The 17,709-nt window shown below is 49.0% G+C and overlaps 1 protein-coding gene across 1 annotated transcript; it reads left to right on the forward strand.

Moving 5' to 3' along the window:
- The first annotated feature begins 2,360 nt into the window (after nt 1-2,360).
- Nucleotides 2,361-14,987, forward strand: CRYBB2 (crystallin beta B2). The gene is given in 6 exon segments (NM_001122894.2): nt 2,361-2,380; nt 4,112-4,191; nt 8,262-8,380; nt 11,200-11,332; nt 12,829-12,971; nt 14,722-14,987. Coding segments are annotated over 5 exon segments (618 nt in total). The 5' UTR covers nt 2,361-2,380; nt 4,112-4,137; the 3' UTR covers nt 14,891-14,987.
- The last annotated feature ends 2,722 nt before the right edge of the window (nt 14,988-17,709 follow it).

Here is a 17,709-nt window from a genome sequence, read left to right on the forward strand (position 1 = left end):
TTCAATTCTTTTGGGCACATGCGCAGAATTGGAATGGCTGGCTCATATGGTAATTCTATGTTGGATTTTTTTTTTGAGACAGCCACACTCTTTTCCATAGTGGCAACACCATTTTATATTCCCAATTTCTGTTGTTTTTAAGTCACTCAGTTTGTGACACTTTATTATAGCAGCCCTGGGATTTTTTATTTTTATTTTTAGTTATTTATATTTTTTGAGACAGAGTTTCGCTCTTGTTGCTCAGGTTGGAGTGCAACGGCGTGATCTCGGCTTACCGCAACCTCTGCCTCCTAGGTTCAAGTGATTCTCCTGCCTCAGCCTCCCAACTAGCTGGAATTACAGGCATGTACCACCACGGCCTGCTAATTTTGTATTTTTAGTAGAGACGGGGTTTCTCCATGCTGCTCAGGCTGGTCTCAAACTTCCGACCTCAGGTGATCCACCCAACTCGGCCTCCCAAAATGCTGGGATTACACGCGTGAGCCACTGTGCCTGGCCAGCCCTGGGATTTTAAAACAAGTATCTACTATGTGTCAGGCACTGGGTTCTGGCGATACCATGGTAAACCAGGGGGACAACTTCTTTGCTTTTGTGGTGTTTATCTCCTCATTGGAAAGGCAGAAAATAAATGAGTAACAGAATGTTGGGTGGTGATGAGTGCTGCAAAAGGAACAGCTCAGTTAGGGGGCTAGGGCATGTGCGCGTAGTGTGTGTACATGTGTGTGCATGCATATGTGCATTAAGGAAACGAGAAACAGGGGAAAGCAGGTATGCTTGACCCAGTCTCCAAGTCTCAGATTGGATCAAGACACAGCCTGGGCTGCAAGTAAGGTGTGTGCACTAAAGAAACATGAGTAAAGGCCAGGCGCCGTGGCTCACGCCTATAATCCCAGCACTTTGGGAGGCCGAGGCGGGCGGATCATGAGGTCAGGAGATCGAGACCATCCTGGCTAACACAGTGAAACCCCGTCTCTGCTAAAAATACAAAAAATTAGCCAGGCGTGGTGGTGGGTGCCTGTAGTCCCAGCTACTCGGGAGGCTGAGGCAGGAGAATGGCCTGAACCCAGGAGGCGGAGCTTGCAGTGAGCCGAGATCGTGCCACTGCACTCCAGCCTGTGTGACAGAGCGAGAGTCCATCTCAAAAAAAAAAAAAAAAAAAAAAAGAAACTGAGTAAAGGCTGGGTACCCACGTGGCAGCAACAGGGCCAGTGGTAGGGATCTAACAGCGCCTCACTCTAGGTCAGTGGTTAAGAAACAGGCTGGGTGTAGTGGCTCATGCCTGTAATCCCAGCACTTTAGGAGGCCAAGGTGGATGGATTGCCTGAGCTCAGGAGTTCGAGACCACCCTGGGCAACAAGCCAAAACCCTGTCTCTACTAAAATAAAATAAAATAAAATAAAATAAAATAAATCAGCTGGGCCTGGTCGTGCACACCTGTACTCCCAGTTACTAGGGAGGCTGAGACAGGATAATCACTTGAACCTGGGAGGCAGAGGTTGCAGTGAGCCGAGATCTCACCACTGCACTCCAGCCTGGGTGACAGAGAGAGATTCTGTCTCAAAAAGAAAGAAAGAGAGAAAGAGAAACAGCCAGGGGCCTTGAGAATAAAATGCACTCTCCATAATTGCCCTCCCTGACCCTGCAACACCAGGCCCTGCCCACCTTGTCCACCTGGCACAGGCTCTATTTGTCACATGGCATGCCTTAGCTTTGTTAACCTGTTTTCAGGTCTTCTCGAAATACACTATGCTGGTTCCTTGTATATGGACCCTTTCTACTTGGACCTGTCCCCTGACCCTATTCTTCCTCTTCTCCATCCCTGAGGGATGCGCTACTCCCCAAGAGCTTTTCTGAAATGCCTGGGCTGGGGTAGGTCCTCTTCCTGACACTCTCCCCTAGAACAGAGCTTGTCACCAAATGGATGCCCGGCAAATATTTGTTGAATGAATAAATGGGTAGATGAATGAAGCCCAGGCTCTGCCAAACCACCCTTCTTTACTTGTTCTTCCCCAGGTCCACGGAGATGTTCCTCTGTGTCTGCCATGCCTCAGGGCCTGACTGAGCGCACCAGTGAACCCAGTGTGCCCCCAGCGCTGGCAGCCGGACGGCTGATGCATGCAAAGCGGGCATCTCCTTGCCTAGCCGCCTGACCGCACTGGCGCGGCCGAATCTGAAAGCTAATGACATTATTGTGCAGAGACACAATGTCTGTGGGCATTTGCTGACCCGAGCTTTGGTGAGAGCTTAATACAGCATTCTCACCCTGCTTTTCGCAGGAACACAGCAGTCACTCATCTTGGCACTGGCACTTCTGGGGAAGGTATAAATGCCACCTCCCGCTGGCTGAGCTTCACAGCACTCGCAGGGGCTGGTGTCACCGGTAAGATTGCCTCCTTTGCTTGTCTTCCCTTCTTTCTGTCATCCTCACCCCTGCCAGAAAGCATGGGAGCACCTGGATTCTGACAAGTGACTTTGGGCAGAGACTTCAATGCTGTTAACCTCAGTTTTCTGGTAAACGGGAAGGGGGTCCAAAAGGCTTCTTTATTGTGAAGAGAAGGTAGGTGGGTCATCCAGCACAGTGCCTGGCACACAGTGGGTATTGCAGCAATGTTCTTTATTATTAATATTAAACAGACTATCAGCATCCTTGTTTTGTCAGTCGCTGAGGAGGAGAATGTAACTGAGGGTTTTTGCAAGAATCAAACCAGTGACAGTTCAGCCTTGTTTCTAGGTGGGTGAGTCCGTTTTCCTCCACATCTGCAATTCTGGGCCACCCACTCTGTGCCTAGTCTCTGAGAGTGCTAGGGGGAGGATGCAGCCTCAGGTATGTGACAGCTCCCAGCAACAGGTTATTTCAATGCCACTAAAGCATGGTAGAAATGACTCTAATAATGCCACAATTGCTGCCATTCGCTGCATGCTGAGTGTGTTCTGGGACCACGGCCAAGTGCTTCCGGTTTTATACATTACATAATTGAATCCTCACAACCTGTTCACAGGTATTATTAGACATCATTACTGCCCCCATTTTATAGAACAGGAAGTTGAGGCATAGGGAGAGGATGTGACCTGCCCAGAGTCTCAATTCTAGTAGGCAGCAGAGACTGCTCCTGAACTGGACCAACTGAGCTTCTTCAGTCTGTGAACACTCAGGACCCGGAAGCGATAGGGCAGAACCTCAGGCACTCTGACGAGCCCAGAGGGCTGGTTTCTTGCCGGAGAGCAGTAGGTTTGGCTCCCAAGGTGCTTAACTGAATTTCTTCCTCCTGGGAAACATCCAGTCTTGGCCTTTCGTGTGGAGGCGGCTTCTGGAAGCTGGGCGTTATCTCTGAAGAGGAAGGCCAGGCTTCCTCTCTTACCCCTGAGAAACACAGCCTGCTTTGACCACCCCTCCTGCAGGAAGCGGGAAGAGGCTGACAATTTTCCAGACTTTTCTGATGTTCTCAATAGCTAAGGCAGGTCTATCCTGCTGCCTGCCACAGTGCCTGGGTTTCTACCATTGCACCCATTTCTTCCCTTTCTTGTAACATGGGTTCTGTATCAGATGATTTCACTAATGGGGGCGTAAAACCAGTGGCAGAGAAGAGAAGTCTAGGTACCGGGATGGGGAGAGGAGTCCCAGAGAGAGGGTGGGAGAAAGAGCAGGGGGATAGGGAACTTTGTGGGTTCCTAAACTGGGCACCACCACACCACAAAATACAGCCAATGCATAGGCTTTGTTTGTTCCACACAATTTTATTTAGGAAATTTCTGCATAAAGGCAGAAATTCTGGGATTGACTGTTCTATATTCTGCATGGTATCCATTGTCTGGGGTTGAGTGTTGGGGACCCACTTGGGACCTCATTTAAGCTCAGTTTTTCACTGCCCCCCACCCTTTTTTTGAGTAGACCTCATTTTTCCCTCCTCCTGGAGCTGGCCTGGATAGATATAAATGAAGCTAAGGACAGAAGTTCAAGTAGCTGCTTATGGACCCCACAGCTCTGGGACAGCCTGAAACCAGGGGGAAAAGAAGAATATTTGGGGCCAGAGAGGAGTGGTCCCAAGTCCCCACAGAGTGAAAAAGTCAGTGGCCCCTCCAGGTCCTCACTGCTGCTTCCCATGTCTTCCAGGTCATTCCTGCACGGGACAGTCCACCATGGCCTCAGACCACCAGACCCAGGCGGGCAAGCCACAGTCCCTCAACCCCAAGGTGGGTACCTCTCGGAGGAGGGGGCATGCAATGCTCCTCTCCCAGACTTAGTTGCCCTTCTGTAAAATGGGCTTGGCATCTTTCTTCACAGGTACCCCCTCTCCACCCCTGCCCTTCTGGGACTCAGTCTCCCCTACCCACACACTTGGGGCTGATTCTGAGAGTCCCTCCCCAGCCCATAGCTGGCATGCTGGGATTCCCAGTACCAGCCTCCGGCTTTGGAGACTTCAGTTTCTCTCCCTTACCTGTTTTCCCACACCCTACTGTCCACAGGGCTCCCTGAAACTGGAGTAGACCCTCATTCTCAGTCAGAGGTGGGATTAGTAGATGGAAGGTTGGTGTGAGTCCTGGCTCTGCACCTGCTGTGTGACCCGGGCCAATTATTTGATCCCTCTGAGCCTCCGTTCCATCTCTGTAAAAGGAGGAGTCAGATTTATTGCATAGGAAAGTTGTAAGAGCCAAAGAAACCAGGCTCAACCTAACACCCGGCCCGGGGTGCGCATCCACCTAACACCACCAAATAATCCCTTCTTTGATTTCTCGTCCACCTGCCCGCCCAAGGGCAGCAGGATCTTATCACAATGTCAGAGGCTTGTCACACCGAGTCTGCCCTCAAACCTCTATCGAGGAGCACCCAGCTGGCTGCCCTCCTGTGCCTCTCTGCTTTGGTAACCCCAGGCACAGGTTCCTTCAGGAATGGCCCGTTGGTCTGACTTGGTGCCTCCTGGGCCAGGGAAGCCTGAGCAGATGCAGCCCCTCACCTGCTCACCCCGATCTGTCCCTTATGGGGCTTACTTTCCAGAAGAAGGACAGACAATAAATAAATGAATATATGATTTTCAGTAGTGAGAAGTGCTACAAATAAATGTAAACTAGGGGAAGGGGCTCCTGAGAGTCGCAGTGGTTGTGTTAGCTCAGGTGTTCCAGGAGGGCCTCTCTGAGGAGGTGACTTTGAGCACACACCTGGGTCAAGTGAGGAAGCGGCTATGTAAAAATTGGGGGTGCCTTTGCGAGGCCGAGACGGGAGGATTGCTTGAGCCAAAAAGTTTGAGGCCAGCCTGGGCAACATAGTGAGATCCCATCTCCACAGAAAAATTAAAAATGGGGGTGAGGGTTGATGACAGCATCCAGACAAAAGGAACATCAGGCACAAAGACTCCAAGGTGGGAATGAGCTGGGTGAGTTTGGAAAAAAGCAAGAAGCACTGTCCACTAGACCTATGATGTGAACCATATAGGTAATGTAAAATTTTCTAGTAGCCACATCATTAAAAGTAAAAAGAAACAGGTGAAATTAATTTTCTTTTTTTTTTTTTTTTTTTTTTTTTTTTGAGATGGAGTCTTGCTCTGTCGCCCAGGCTGGAGTGCAGTGGCGCAATCTCGGCTCACTGCAAGCTCCGCCTCCCGGGTTCACGCCATTCTCCGGCCTCAGCCTCCCGAGTAGCTGGGACTACAGGCGCCCGCCACTGCGCCCGGCTAATTTTTTCTATTTTTAGTAGAGACGGGGTTTCACCATGGTCTCGATCTCCTGACCTTGTGATCCGCCCGCCTCGGCCTTCCAAAGTGCTGGGATTACAGGCGTGAGCCACCGCGCCCGGCCGAAATTAATTTTCATATTATATTTTATGAAACCCAATATATCCAAAAGATGAGCACGTTAATGTATAATCAATATAAGAATTATTAGGCAGATATTTTACATTATTTTTTCCATTCTGAATTTTCAACATATGATGTGTATTTTACACTTAGAGCACAGTATAAGTAATAGTATGGACTAATTATGCGTGCTCAGTAGCCATATGTTACTAATGGCTGCTGTGTGGGACAGTGCAGTTTTAAAGGATTAGACAATTTGTAAAATGTTGCCCTCCACTCTATCGATTAATAATAACAACGCTAGTGAGCTCCTGGGTCCTCTGAGCTTCTGGGCTTTCAGATGCATGGAGAAACTACCCTTCCTCACCTGCCTAACCCTCTTCAGGTGGGCACCCCAGGCCTGCTCCTTCAGAAACTGCATTTGATCAAGATCCCAGTGTTACGTGCACAGGTTAGAGTCCGCAAAGTGCTGCTTCAATTTCAGCTGCATCAGACAAGCCTGGGCTTCAGTTTCAGCTCTTCCACTTATTCACGTGGGATCTGTAGCATGTCTTTTAATTAACGTAATTATGTCTCCCACAAGCAGCACAAATACTATGTGGTAACTGCCCACAAGCCCTTGTCTCCCAGGCTGGCGTAATAATAAACTAGCCCCGAACTTCCATATTCTTGATTCCCCATTTTACAGATGAGAGAACTGAGGCCCAGAGTATTGAATTGCTTTTTAGGTTTGCACAACTGGATGTAACAGAGGACACAATGGAGCCCTTGTCTCCTGATCCTATCTCTGGCCGAGTCAATGACCGTAAAGGGCTGGGTCACTGATTGTAAAGGTTGGATTGAGCCCATGGAATTCACCTCTAAGCCCTGTGGGGCACCCCTTTTCCTTTCTTTGTGTGGCTAATCCCAGGCCTGGGAGTCAGGGCTATGTTTATCCAGCCTGTGCTGACCATGTCGATTCTGTAGCTTCCCCGACTGGGAGTGTGCTGACCTGAGCCCATCTTTTCATCCAGAGGCAGTTTGCTGGGGAGATGTGGCTGAAAAAGCTCTGCCTCCAAAATTCTCACTGGAACCATGAAAGGTGGCAGCTAGCCTCATAGTTAATTTGGATGTGGGAGATGTTGGGTGGGTCTCTTCACTTTGCAGAGCTTCAGTTTCCCTGATGGGGATCTCGTGAGCCCCCTCCCTTGGGCTGATAATACCAGGTGAGACAAGGGGAGTGAAGTCCTCTTAAGAAGTATTTCAAGGGGGAGCTCATAGGGACACCTGGGAATTCTGTGGAGGCTTGGAGAAAGGGCCCAGGTGTGTTAGTTTTATGGGTGAAATGGAGGTAAGGGGTGTATATGAAGGTACCGGTGCAGCTCTAATGGGAGGAGGAGAAGCTCAAACGCGTGGTCTAGCACGTCACTACTCCTAATTTGGTCCATAAGCCAGTGGCACCAGCATCACCTGGGAGATGATTGGAAATGCAGAAGCCAGGGCTGCACCCCAGACCTGTTCCCTCAGAAACTGCACTTATCCAGATCCCAGGTGCTACATGCACCTGTTAGGGTTCGCAAAGTGTTGCTTCCATTTCAGCTGCATCAGACAAGCCTGAGCTCCAATTTCAGCTCTGCCACTTATTGGAATCTGTAGAACATCTCTTAATTAACATAATTATGTCTCCCACAAGCCGAGCAAATACGGTGTGCAAATTATGCTCCCCTGAATCCTTCTAACAAACAATATCACAAGGCAGTTTCTGTCTTCGTTTCTTTTTCTTTTTATTTATTATTTATTTATTTATTTATTTATTTTTTGAGATGGAGTCTCGCTCTGTCGCCCAGGATGAAGTGCAGTGGCCGGATCTCAGCTCACTGCAAGCTCCGCCTCCCGGGTTTATGCCATTCTCCTGCCTCAGCCGCCTGAGTAGCTGGGACTACAGGCGCCCGCCACCACACCCAGCTAGTTTTTTTGTACTTTTTTTAGTAGAGACGGGGTTTCACCGTGTTAGCCAGGATGGTCTCAATCTCCTGACCTCGTGATCCGCCCGTCTCGGCCTCTCAAAGTGCTGGGATTACAGGCTTGAGCCACTGCGCCCAGCCTCTTTTTCTTTTTAAAAAAATTAGAAGTGGGATCTTGCCATCTTGCCTAGGCTGGTCTGAAATTCCTGGGCTCAAGCAATCCTCCCACCTCAGCCTTCCAAAATGCTGGGATTACAGGTGTGAGCCACCACACCCAGCCTGGGTTCTGTCTTTATTTCCCATTTTACAGACGGGGAGACTGACGCTTAGAGAGGACAAATGCAGGCTCAAGGTCCCACAGCTGCTTATAGCCAGAGCCAGGGCTGTTTGATTTTTATGTTTGGTTTGTCGCTCTGGAGGTGAACCCTTCAGCTTCCTTTGGGTTCTCTGAGCTCCCTCCCCACGTCTACCAGCCAACTGTCACTTCTCTTCATCATGATGAGGGTCTGAGTCTCGCTTCCTGTTGCAGATCATCATCTTTGAGCAGGAAAACTTTCAAGGTCACTCGCATGAGCTCAATGGGCCCTGCCCCAACCTGAAGGAGACTGGCGTGGAGAAGGCAGGCTCTGTCCTAGTGCAGGCTGGACCGTAAGTACCTGGGTGGCCTCTCCTGGTCACGGACTTTGGGTGAGGTGATCAGGTTGTGGACTAGAGGAATCTACCCTTGCTGTTCTCCTGTCTGCAATCTGGGGATCAAGTTTTGGGGACTGGCAGTGTATGGAGATAATTCATGGTTTGCAGTCAGATAGAGCTGGGTTCAAATCCAGGCTCCACCACTTCTAGGCTGTGTGGTGTTGGACCAGGACCTTCCCCGTCTGAGCCTCAGTTTCCTCCTCTGTAGGATAAGGATGACCATGTGCTCTGGGGATGAAGGGAAAGGGTCATGTAGAAAGCCTGATACAGAGGTCAAGGCAGGAAGATGGACATAGTGACTCATGAAGCTTTTAGAACTGCCAGTCTCTGGCTCCAGGAGTGTCCTCAATCCTGGGAGGTTTAAGGCTGGATGTCCCAGCTCTGCATCCACTCCTCCCTTCCCAAATCCTGACAATACTGGGTCTTTACAGATTTTTTGGCACACTTGGGGGCCAGGTCTGTATCCAAGAGAGAAGGGGAGCTGAATGGTTGACTCACCTTATGTCATGTAGCTGAGCATAGTCTTATGTGAGCCTGCAGAGTGTCTGGGACACAAACCACAGCTTCTCTCGTCACTCCTTCTCTGTCAAAGCCTCAGGATGTAGAAATGTCCACTGGTGGCCAGTAAGTCAGATACAGCTGGAGATCCTAAGGTAAGCCATACCACACCTCAAGGTTCTCAGGGAATTCTGCAGAGTTCCACGGCCCTACATGGGTCAGAACCTGAAGATGTGCAGAACACAGCTAAAGCAGTGGCTATGCCAAGCGTTGGTCATCTGACATGCTCAGGGAATCTGTTGTGTCTAAGAGAATCCCTTTCTGGATAACTGAGATTTGACTGTTTAAGCGTCACATCTGATTTTCAGCTGCCTTTTCAACTATTTTGATGAAAAAAACTTTCCCAAAGAGATTTTACACTCTTCTGCTTTCTTTTTTTAAAAATATAACATTTAATATTTTTATTAACTATCATTTATTGTTTAAAACTAAGAAGATATGGTTTAAAGCAAAAAACCGTATGACTTCTGTTCACTACTCAGAAGTAACCATTATTAAGATTTTGGTATGAATTTAGATTTCCTTCTCTCTTTCTCTCTCTGTTTCTCTCTCTCTCTCTCTCTGTGTGTGTGTGTGTGTATAATCAAATCAAACTTGGATCATACTAAACATGATGTTTTATTACTCACTTTGGAAATTTTACAAGGTAGCATGAACTCTCTCCATGTCATTAAATAGCATTTTATGTTGGTGCTTTTCAAAGTCGTTTGAGGAAAATTCACATCAGATTCCCAGAAGGGAGATGCTTTAAAATGGAGGTTCTTGGGCCCCATGTCAGTCCCACTAAATCAAACTTAGCTCTAGAGCCTGGAATCTGCATTTAACAAGCTTACCTGGTGATAGTTACACCAGTTACATTTGATAACCCACATCCTATGCCATTACTTACCATGGCTTTGTAACAGTCCATGATTGAATATGCCATATCCAGGCTCTGATTGTAGGATAAGTTTTTCAGTTACTGGATATTATAAACAATGCCACAATGAACATCCTTATTCAGATATCTGTGATCCCTTGACAACTGTTTTTGTTTGTTTGTTTGTTTTGTTTTGTTGAGATGGAGTTGTAGCTCTTGTCACCCAGGCTGGAATTCAATGGCACGATTTCAAGTCACTGCAACCTCTACCTCCCTGGTTCAAGCAATTCTCCTGCCTCAGACAACCGAGTAACTGGGATTACAAGCATGCACCACCGTGCCTAGCTAATTTTTTGTATTTTTAGTAGAGACAGAGTTTCACCATGTTGGCCAGGCTGGTCTCGAGTTCCTGACCTCAGGTGATCTGCCCGCCTCAGCCTCCCAAAGTGCTGGGATTACAGGCATGAGCCATGGCGCCTGGCCCCTTGACAACTGTTTTCTAGGGACCCATTGCCTAAAGTAGAATTGCTGGATCAAGACTACTCTTCCAAAAGAGGATAATAAACATGATCTCCTCTTCCATTAATAACTTAGATTATTCCTCTGAACAGCCATTATTGCACATGCTGAAATGTTTGCCTCTGCACTGGTTGGCCCCAGAATGCTAATCATTTTGAGATTTGTGGGTTTTTTCCTCCTATTTTTTGCCTTCCTCTATTAGCCATGCCCGACCTGAAGGCCATCCCTCCCTCCTTAATGTACTATTTTTCTTCTAATGTGGATCTACAAAACCAGAGTTTGGGCAGAGTCTAACAACAGGGACAAGAGAAGAAACAGATCCAAAGAGAGGGATTTGGGCACAACCGAGGGGTTCTGGGGTCAGTTCTCAGTGGTGAAGGCTGACTATGCATCTCTCTCCCCAGCTCCACTTGCAGCCGTGCCATAGCTTGAAATCTGCCACAGTGGGAGCATTTACACCATGGAAATTGGCAAACGCTGCAAATCAAGAGTGTTAATTTTTGTTTTGTTTTTTGAGAGTTGGCTGTTAACTTACCAGCATACTATTGGCTTTAGTGCATGGCGTCTATATATTGGTATTTGTTGCGGGCCGTTATTTAGACCGCCTTCTTATTTCTTAACTGTGTTCCAGGTGGTTAAAGGCAACATAGCACTGAGTTCTGGATAAATGGGGGGACTGTGCGCTTGGATTTGCCGTGCTAAGGTTCGGGTGGGGCTACTACATCTTGCCGGGTTGGGCAAGAGTGAACCCCAGGGGCCAACGTGAGTAGCCAGGATCCTGCCATAGGAAGCTTGGAGTGGAACTGACCTGCCCCCTTTCTCTCTGTCTCCATGGCAGCTGGGTGGGCTATGAACAGGCCAACTGCAAGGGCGAGCAGTTTGTGTTTGAGAAGGGCGAGTACCCCCGCTGGGACTCGTGGACCAGCAGCCGCAGGACAGACTCCCTCAGCTCCCTGAGGCCCATCAAAGTGGTGAGCCCCCTGCCATCATCCTACTTTCTCTCTCTGCCCATCATCCTACTTTCTGTCTTTGCCACCTTGGAGCCGGAGGTCCTGAGACCAGGAAAGAGCCTGCCCCTCTAGCATTGTGCCCCTTCTGATTGGTGAGGAACCTCCTCACTGGGTGACCTTGCAAAAGTCATTTTACTTCCCTGAGCCTCAGTTTCTTCATCTGTAAAATGGGCATATTGGTATCTACTGTCCTGAGATTCCAATGTGCTTATTAGCTTGAGGGTTGTCACGCTGCGCAACTCCAGGGGTCTCCAATCACAAGACTATGAAATGCCCCAGAGGGCACTATTCACATTCTGTTTTACGTGGTTGGTGCCCCCCACCCCGCAGGGTTGGGCAACTCCCATCACAGAGTCATTGCTCAATAATCAATAGCCATCAGAAATACAAGAAATTCTGAGTTCAGGACTGGAGGAGAAGGTGGTTTAGCTCTTCTTCAAGACTCGTGCCAGTGTGAGTTTTCAGTGCTTCTGAGATCCCGAGTCTTACTAGTGTGTGAGTGTGTAAACTGTCGGGGAGGGGACAGGGCCCATCACTGCTCAGTTACACTCCCAAACCCTCCAAGCCCAGTCTAGCTCCTCCCAGGACCTACTGGAAGGTTGGAGAACACTGGACTTCACACCCCACAGACCCAGGTTCCCATGTTGGCTGTGCTGCTCCCATCTGTGTGGCCTTGAGCACGTCATTTGACCTCTCTGTGCCTCATTTTTCTCATCTGCCAAATGGCATAAAAGGATTTTATGTCTAAGGGATAAGGGTTTTCTTATCTGAAAATCTTATCTTAAACTGAAAATGTTTAAAGGATTAGATAACTAAGGAAAATGTTACAGGAACAGGAGGATGGGAAGAGATGTAGAAATGAAGAAAAATCAAAATATCTCAGGTGCCTATTAGAGGCACAATTAGCCTGTGCATGTGTGTGTGTGCCTGCCTGTGTGTGCATGTGTGTGCACGTGTGTGTGTGCGTGTGTGCCTGTGTGTGCTTGTGTGTGTGTGCGCGTGTGTGTGCACGTGTGTGTGCATGTGTGTGTGCGCATGTGTGGGTGTGCGTGTGTGTGTGCGCCTGTGTGCATGTGTGTGTGTGCATGTGTGTGCCTGTGTGTGTATGCCTGTGAGTGTGCCTGTGTGTGCATGTGTGGGTGTGCACTTGTGAGTGGGTGGTAGATTGTAGCTGCCATTTATAAAAGAGAAACTTGAGGCATAGGAGGAAAAAATGACATTTCAGAATCAAATATTCCCCAAAGTGTCAGAGTGTCTGTTACATGAAAATGGCCCAGTAGAAACTTAACAAATGGCTGCGATCCAACAGCAGTTGTCATAGACACGTGGTAGGTGCACTGGGCAGAGAGTGATGTGTGGGACATGCGGATCCCAACTCTGGGGCATGAGCATGGGGTGGGAAGGCCAACCCTGGGCCCCGTCACTCATACTCACTTCCCCACATCCTCTGCCAATAGGACAGCCAAGAGCACAAGATCATCCTCTATGAAAACCCCAACTTCACCGGGAAGAAGATGGAAATCATAGATGACGACGTACCCAGCTTCCACGCCCATGGCTACCAGGAGAAGGTGTCATCTGTGCGGGTGCAGAGTGGCACGTAAGCGCATTGCCAGCCCTGGCTCACCCTGCCCCAGGAACTGAGACTCTCGGGTCCTAAGTCCTGCTCTGCCCTGTGTACACTGGTGATCTTGCACACATCAGTGTACTCTGCTGACCTCTGGCTTCCCACTGGAAAGTAAATGGGAATTCTCTGTCCACAGGTAGCTTACAGCCCCTGAATTTCTCTCTAGAGCTGCCTTTGGGGAAATGGCCTTTGGAGTGGAGAAACCTTGGCCTTTACCTCAGCCCCAGTGAGCAAGACATGTATGTCAGAGGGGCAAGTTGAGGCAGAGGGAGGATTAGGTTGAGGCAGGAGGGAAGGAATGAGTTAAGTAGTCTGAAAGCTGAGAAGCAGGAGGACCAGCCCATGCTGCCTTTGACCGCATGTGTCCCTAAGTTTGGGAACAGGAGGTGTCATTTTCCTCTGAATGGAAGTTCCTGGGCACATCGACCCTGGCCATCAGCAATGGGGGATTTCTCATGGTAAAAAATTTGGATTCCATGGGGGGTCCACAGATGAGCTTTGGGCAGCAGTGTGTTGGAAATAGCTTATATCAGCCTTTTTTAAATTTTTTTTATTTTTTTTTAATTGAGATGGGGTCTTGCACTGTCGCCCGGGCTGGAATGCAGTGGAACAATCTTGGCTCACTGCAGCCTCCGCCTCCCAGGTTCAAGCAATTCTCCTGTCTCAACCTCCCAAATAGCTGGGATTACAGGTGCCCACTACCAAGCTCAGCAATTTTTTTTTTTTTTTTTTTTTTTTTTTTGAGACGGAGTCTCGCTCTGTCGCCCAGGCTGGAGTGCAGTGGCCAGATCTCAGCTCACTGCAAGCTCCGCCTCCCAGGTTTATGCCATTCTCCTGCCTCAGCCTCCCGAGTAGCTGGGACTACAGGCGCCCGCCACCTCGCCCGGCTAGTTTTTTGTATTTTTTAGTAGAGATGGGGTTTCACCGTGCTAGCCAGGATGGTCTCGATCTCCTGACCTCGTGATCCGCCCGTCTCGGCCTCCCAAAGTGCTGGGATTACAGGCGTGAGCCACCGCGCCCGGCCGAGAAAAGATTCTTGAGCTGAGATCTCAAGAAACAGTAGGAATTGCGGGGGTAAAGAGGCCAAGCAAGAGCGTCCCAGACAATGAGAGCAGCATGTGCAAAGGCCCTGTGGTGCATGTGGGGGGAGCCTGGTAGGTCTGAGAAACTCTACAAAGGCCACTGGCTGGACTGCAGAGATGTGGGAGCATAAGAATGCGAAGGTAGTGCTGGATATGTCCATAGAGACTGGCCAGGCAGGTCCTTGCAGGCCAGGCCTGTGTGACATTTTCTGGAGAGAAGACCAGTACTTTCATTAAGTAGCCCCTGGAACCTCTTTCATCAGAAGACCCCTGGAACCTCCCCCAACTGTTTGGCCTTGCAGCTGGGCTTGGAGGTGGGATAGCAGTGGATGGAGATGGTTCAAAGGTCTGACTTATTCTAAACTTCAGTGAGCTTAAGATACCACCCCCTTGCTCTGACCCCAGTACCAGGCCTTCAGTCAAAATTTGCTTCAGGAGGCAGTGAGCTCCCCATTAAGAGAAGGAAGAAAGCAGTGCTGGAAGGGTGGGGTGGAAAGGGTGTCCTGCTTACTCCTGGGAAGTGGCAATGGTTGGGAGGCTTCACCCTTCCTAGTGGCTTATGGATGCTCTCTCCCCTCGCTTCTCTCTTGTTTCTCTTCCTGTTCCCCCGGTTCACCCTCCCCTCACCTCTGGTCCTGCAGGTGGGTTGGCTACCAGTACCCCGGCTACCGCGGGCTGCAGTACCTGCTGGAGAAGGGAGACTACAAGGAGAGCAGCGACTTTGGGGCCCCTCACCCCCAGGTGCAGTCTGTGCGCCGCATCCGCGACATGCAGTGGCACCAACGTGGCGCCTTCCACCCCTCCAACTAGTACCCTCCCCACCATGCCTCTTTCCCAGGACCCAGACCTGCTGCCCAGGAACCCTCCAGACCAACCAGAGAGTGAATAAAGTGTGACTTGCAACTTGTCTGCTGTGGGTCTCTGATCCCCCCAGCAGCTGGGGTGTGTGTGTGTGTGTGTGTGTGTGTGTGTGTGTGTGAGAGAGAGAGAGAGAGAGAGAGAGAGAGAGAGAGAGAGACAGCGAGAGAGAAATGAGAATCAGCATGTATCTGGGCTAGGAGTAGGGCAACAGAACCCTTAATTGAATCTTACAGTTCTGCAGCTGCTTAGCTGTGTGACCTTGGACACAGTGCCCAACCTCTCTGAGCCTTTATTTCTTCATCTGACTTGAAATTCCCTTGCCTCTGAGTGGCTGGCTTGGTTGAGCTCCTGAGCCCCCTGTTACATGCTGGTTGCTGAGCACAGTCATTCTCAGGGGCATGTGATGGGTGCCCCAGCCCTTAAAAACGTGTTCACTGCCCGCCATTCTCACATTATCACATTATCCCCTTGAGTCTGGGAGTCTTTTTTGATTTGCAAGAGAAGCCAAGAACCCTGAATCCCCCACTCCAGCCCAGGGAGAGGTCAGAATGCCACGTTTGTGAGTGTGTTCATTCATTCATCATATGGCTGCGGGCAACTGTTAGTAATTTAAGAATCTACACATCTAAGCTACTTCAATGAGGAAGAGACTACTGAGCTGTGAGGATCTTGGCTGTAGCCAGGCTCAAGGTGATGCAATGATCTGGGAATGAAGGCTGGTTTATACTGCTGTTCTGGGCCATTGGCCAGGGATAGAGGCTCAGGCAAGTCCTTTTGCCTTCAGAGCTTTGATGCTTCTACTCAGGAAGATGGGAGAGAAACAGTACCTTCCTAATGGGATTGCGACAAGGCTGAAACGAAATGCTGCAGGCCTTCTGTCTTTAGACTCAGCTTTTGTTGGTTAATATGCAGTGCAAATATCTGCTTCCTGGGTGCAGCCTCTTGCCACTTTGTTTTTGGTATCTCTTGATACCATTTTAAATTTTAATGTAGTCAAACAGCAATATTTTCCTTTAGGGTTTATGCCTTTCACATCTCCTTGAAGAAATTCTTTCTTCTTCCTTTTTTTTTTTCCCAAGACAGAGTCTTGCTCTGTTGCCCAGGCTGGAGTGCAGTGGTACAATCTTGGCTCACTGCAACCTCCGCCTCCCGGGTTCAGCAGTTCTCCCGCTTCAGCCTCCCGAGTAGCTGGATTACAGGCATGCACCACCATGCCCGCCTAAATTTTGTATTTTTAGTAGGGGTTTCACCATGTTGGCCCGGCTGGTCTTGAATCCCTGAACTTGTGATCCGCCTGCTTTGGCCTCCCAAAGTGCTGGGATTACAGGAGTGAGCCACTATGCCCGGCCAACCTTGAAGAAATTCTTTCTAATCCCTGGTTACAAAGAAATTGCCCAATATATTTTTTTCCCTAAACTTTTAAAACTTTTGCTCTTCACATTTGCGTTCTTAATCCTTCTGGAGCTGATTCTTGCATGTAGTGTATGGTAGAGATTCAGTTTCCTTTTCTTTTTTTTTCCACTTTGGACATCCGATGTCCTAAAATCATTCATGAAGGAGTCCATTTGCTGCACTGCAGCGCAGTCACCTTGCTGATCCATCCCCTTCCCCATAGATGGGGTGATTTTATGGGCTGTCTTTTCTGTTCCTATAGTCAGTGTATCCCCGCACTTTGCCACTTTATGTTCATGACTACTGCTTTGTAGTCAGTGTTGAGGTCCCTAAAACAGGGGCCCTGAAACCCTGGGTCTCCCATGGCCGGAAATGGGGGTTGCACAACAGGAGGTGGGCATTGCAGCCTGAGCTCCGCCTCCTGTCAGACCAGCGGAGGCATTAGATTCTCACAGGAGTGCAAACCCTATTGTGAATTGTACATGCAAAGGATCTAGGTTGCATGCTCCAATGAGAATCTAACGTCCGCTGCCCACAGCCCATGAAAAAGTGTCTTCCACAAAATCGATCCCTGGTGCCAAAACATTTGGGGACCACTGCCCTATAACATGATTCTTCAGGAATGTTTTAGAAATTCTCGCCCCTTTAGGACTCCATTTAGAAGCATCCCCTCACATTTGGAAAAGTGGAAAACCTTGTTGAATGAACTAAAGTGGTTCAAATGATTATCATAAAGGTAGAAACCAGTAAGTGCTCCATATACATCATGGAATACTATGCAGCCATAAAAAAGAATGAGTTCATGTCCTTTGCGGGGACATCGATGAAGCTGGAAACCGTCATTCTCAGCAAACTGACACAGGAACAGAAAACCAAACACCGCATGTTCTCACTCATAAGTGGGAGTCGAACAATGAGAACACATGGACACAGGGAGGAGAACATCACACATTGGGGTTTGTCAGGGGTGGGGAGCAAGGGGAGGGAGAGCATTAGGACAAATACCAAATGCATGCAGGGCTTAAAACATAGATGATCGGTTGATGAGTGCAGCAAACCACTGTGGTACATGTATCCCAGAACTTAAGTAAAAAAAAAAAAAAAAAAAAAGTCGGGCAAGGTGGCTCACGCCTGTAATTGCAGCACTTTGAGAGGCTGAGGCGGGCAGATCATGAGGTCAGGAGATCGAGGCCATCCTGGCTAACACGGTGAAACCTCATCTCTACTAAAAATACAAAAAATTGCTGGGTGTGGTGGCAGGCACCTGTAATCCCAGCTACTAGGGAGGCTGAGGCAGGAGTATTGCTTGAACCTGGGAGGCGGAGCTTGCAGTGAGTCGAGATTGCGCCACCGCACTCCAGCCTAGGCAACAGAGT

This window comes from Macaca mulatta, chromosome 10, assembly GCF_049350105.2.
Source record: "Macaca mulatta isolate MMU2019108-1 chromosome 10, T2T-MMU8v2.0, whole genome shotgun sequence".
Taxonomy (NCBI): domain Eukaryota; kingdom Metazoa; phylum Chordata; class Mammalia; order Primates; family Cercopithecidae; genus Macaca; species Macaca mulatta.